At 38.3% G+C, this 1,962-nt stretch overlaps 1 protein-coding gene across 1 annotated transcript in view; it reads left to right on the top strand.

Moving 5' to 3' along the window:
- LOC107104306 (low affinity vacuolar monovalent cation/H(+) antiporter-like) overlaps window positions 1-1,962 on the top strand; it is a 17,635-nt gene that overhangs the window by 2,288 nt on the left and 13,385 nt on the right. Inside the window, exons 2-4 of the mRNA XM_015404292.1 lie at window positions 1,152-1,307; window positions 1,402-1,508; window positions 1,599-1,713. Coding sequence (XP_015259778.1) covers window positions 1,152-1,307; window positions 1,402-1,508; window positions 1,599-1,713 — 378 coding nt within the window. The remainder of the gene's footprint in view (window positions 1-1,151; window positions 1,308-1,401; window positions 1,509-1,598; window positions 1,714-1,962) is intronic.

Below are 1,962 nucleotides of genomic sequence, written 5' to 3'. Positions count from 1 at the left end.
TCTTTTTTACTGCTTAATGAGAGAAGTGGGCTTTAGGCTGCCCGCACAGCTTTAAACCTACATTTGAGTGGCGAGAAAACCATTCTCCGGCACATATCAAGGAGCTCATTCGTGATCCTGGATCGATATTTATTTTTGATTATGTTCATGGTGGAGAATAATGCTTCACAGCAGTAGGTTGAACCAAAATGTCATACTCTAAATGTTCAGGGTCATCTTTCAGCACACCATTTCACTTCTCTTTCACTAGTTCACTGCAGTTTTTCCATCAATCCACACTTTCTCTGCTTTCTTTTTCTCATCGTCTCCTTCTTTCCCATCGCCCGGCTTGCCACAGGTTTGCCTGCTGTGTCTAAAAGTAGCTTGCAGCAGTGACCCTGACTGACATCTCATTGGCTCATTTGTATCGCGTGTAGGCTGTTCCCAGCACTCCGGAGGGCTTAATCATATTAACAGGACATCAAGTGAAGTTAGACACTTTCGTCAGACAACATGCAGTGATTTATAAACAGTTTTAAATCAGGTTGGGTCCAAATCCGGATCCAGGTCCCCTAATCCATGACCTCTTATCTAGACAATTAATTTCTGTGGTTTGAATCAAAACTACACCAACTTGTTGTTCACCATATACCAAAATAAGTTATAAAAAAGAATTTATCACCCAGAACTGTAGAAAAAATGTTCCTTCAATAGGGTAGTGCAGTTACCAGTATAAAATTTCAATGCATCTCTCCTTAATATTTTTTCCCGCATTACTTTTAAGTGGTCTTAAAGATTTTACTTTTACCTGAGTAAAAAGCTTATGTTGAATTTTTAAACAGTAGGATTTATACTTCTACTTGAATAATAAACATAAATTCTTTTGACACCTCTGGTGCCCGAAGCAACATTGTAATCATGGGAAATCACACAGAAGAGGAAATGGTGTACCCAATTCTCTAGATATCTATAGTTAGTCCAAAATAATACATCTTAATCCTATGATTTATTTTTTGATTTTGTTTATAACACATGAAAACTGACCTTCTGACTCCTGAGAAACAAATAAAATAACTTTCAGTTTGGTGTCGCCTCTTCAATACATGCAGTGTTGGTTGTGATTTAAGGTTGTATCTCATGGTGTTCTATGAGTCTTTTTTTTTGTCTTACAGCTTCTTCATGTGTTCTTCATCCTCATGCAAGTTATAATCAAGGTGAAATTCATGACCAACCGCAGGACACTCCACAACCTGATGTGGCACACGCTTTCACTCCCTCTCCACCTCACTCCTTATGTGCTTCGTTAAAGTGCGTGTCTGCACAAGCATGTGAGTCTCATAGACGAGAAAGTTACATTATCTAAGAGGCATTCCTTGCATATAGGCAGCTGTAATTTGGTCTTTTACTTGTTTGTTGTTTCAGGTTCGAGCAAACATGTGTGTAAAGACAGCTGTGAGGCGATCCAAAGAAAGAGGACCATCAGGGCGGAGAATGAGGTTGAGGCTAATAAACTGGTCAACAACTACAGGGTGAGATTTGTCATACAGTATTTTTGGTGCAGGTTAGACGTTGATGATTCTAGAGGTTTGGTAAATGTATGTTTTTTGTGTCTGCATCAGTTTGGTTTCAGGAAGTGGAAGAGCCACGTTACTGCACGGCCGTTTGAAGCCCGTTCAGATGTTGTTAAAGAGCTTTATTCTGAACTGAATGTCATCAAACCACACGCAGGTCCAGGTACATATCTTTGCATTAATCTGCTTTAGGGCTGCAACTAATGATTATTTAGCAAATCAAGTAATATGTTGATTATATTGTTCGAATAATCGAATAGGATAGCCAAAAGTTCCTTAAGGAAGATTTTTTACAAAATTAAACCAGGTATGAAAAATAAAACTTTTCCAGTTGAGTTCTGCATATAGTATATTGACAAAAAAGTTTTTTTTCTTAAATACAAACTACATCCTCTGACACGGGAGCTGGCTC

This window comes from Cyprinodon variegatus, unplaced genomic scaffold, assembly GCF_000732505.1.
Source record: "Cyprinodon variegatus isolate N-32 unplaced genomic scaffold, C_variegatus-1.0 Scaffold35, whole genome shotgun sequence".
In the NCBI taxonomy this organism is placed as follows: domain Eukaryota; kingdom Metazoa; phylum Chordata; class Actinopteri; order Cyprinodontiformes; family Cyprinodontidae; genus Cyprinodon; species Cyprinodon variegatus.
Note: the sequence above shows the minus strand (reverse complement) of the source record. Positions and strands in the feature narration are given on the sequence as shown.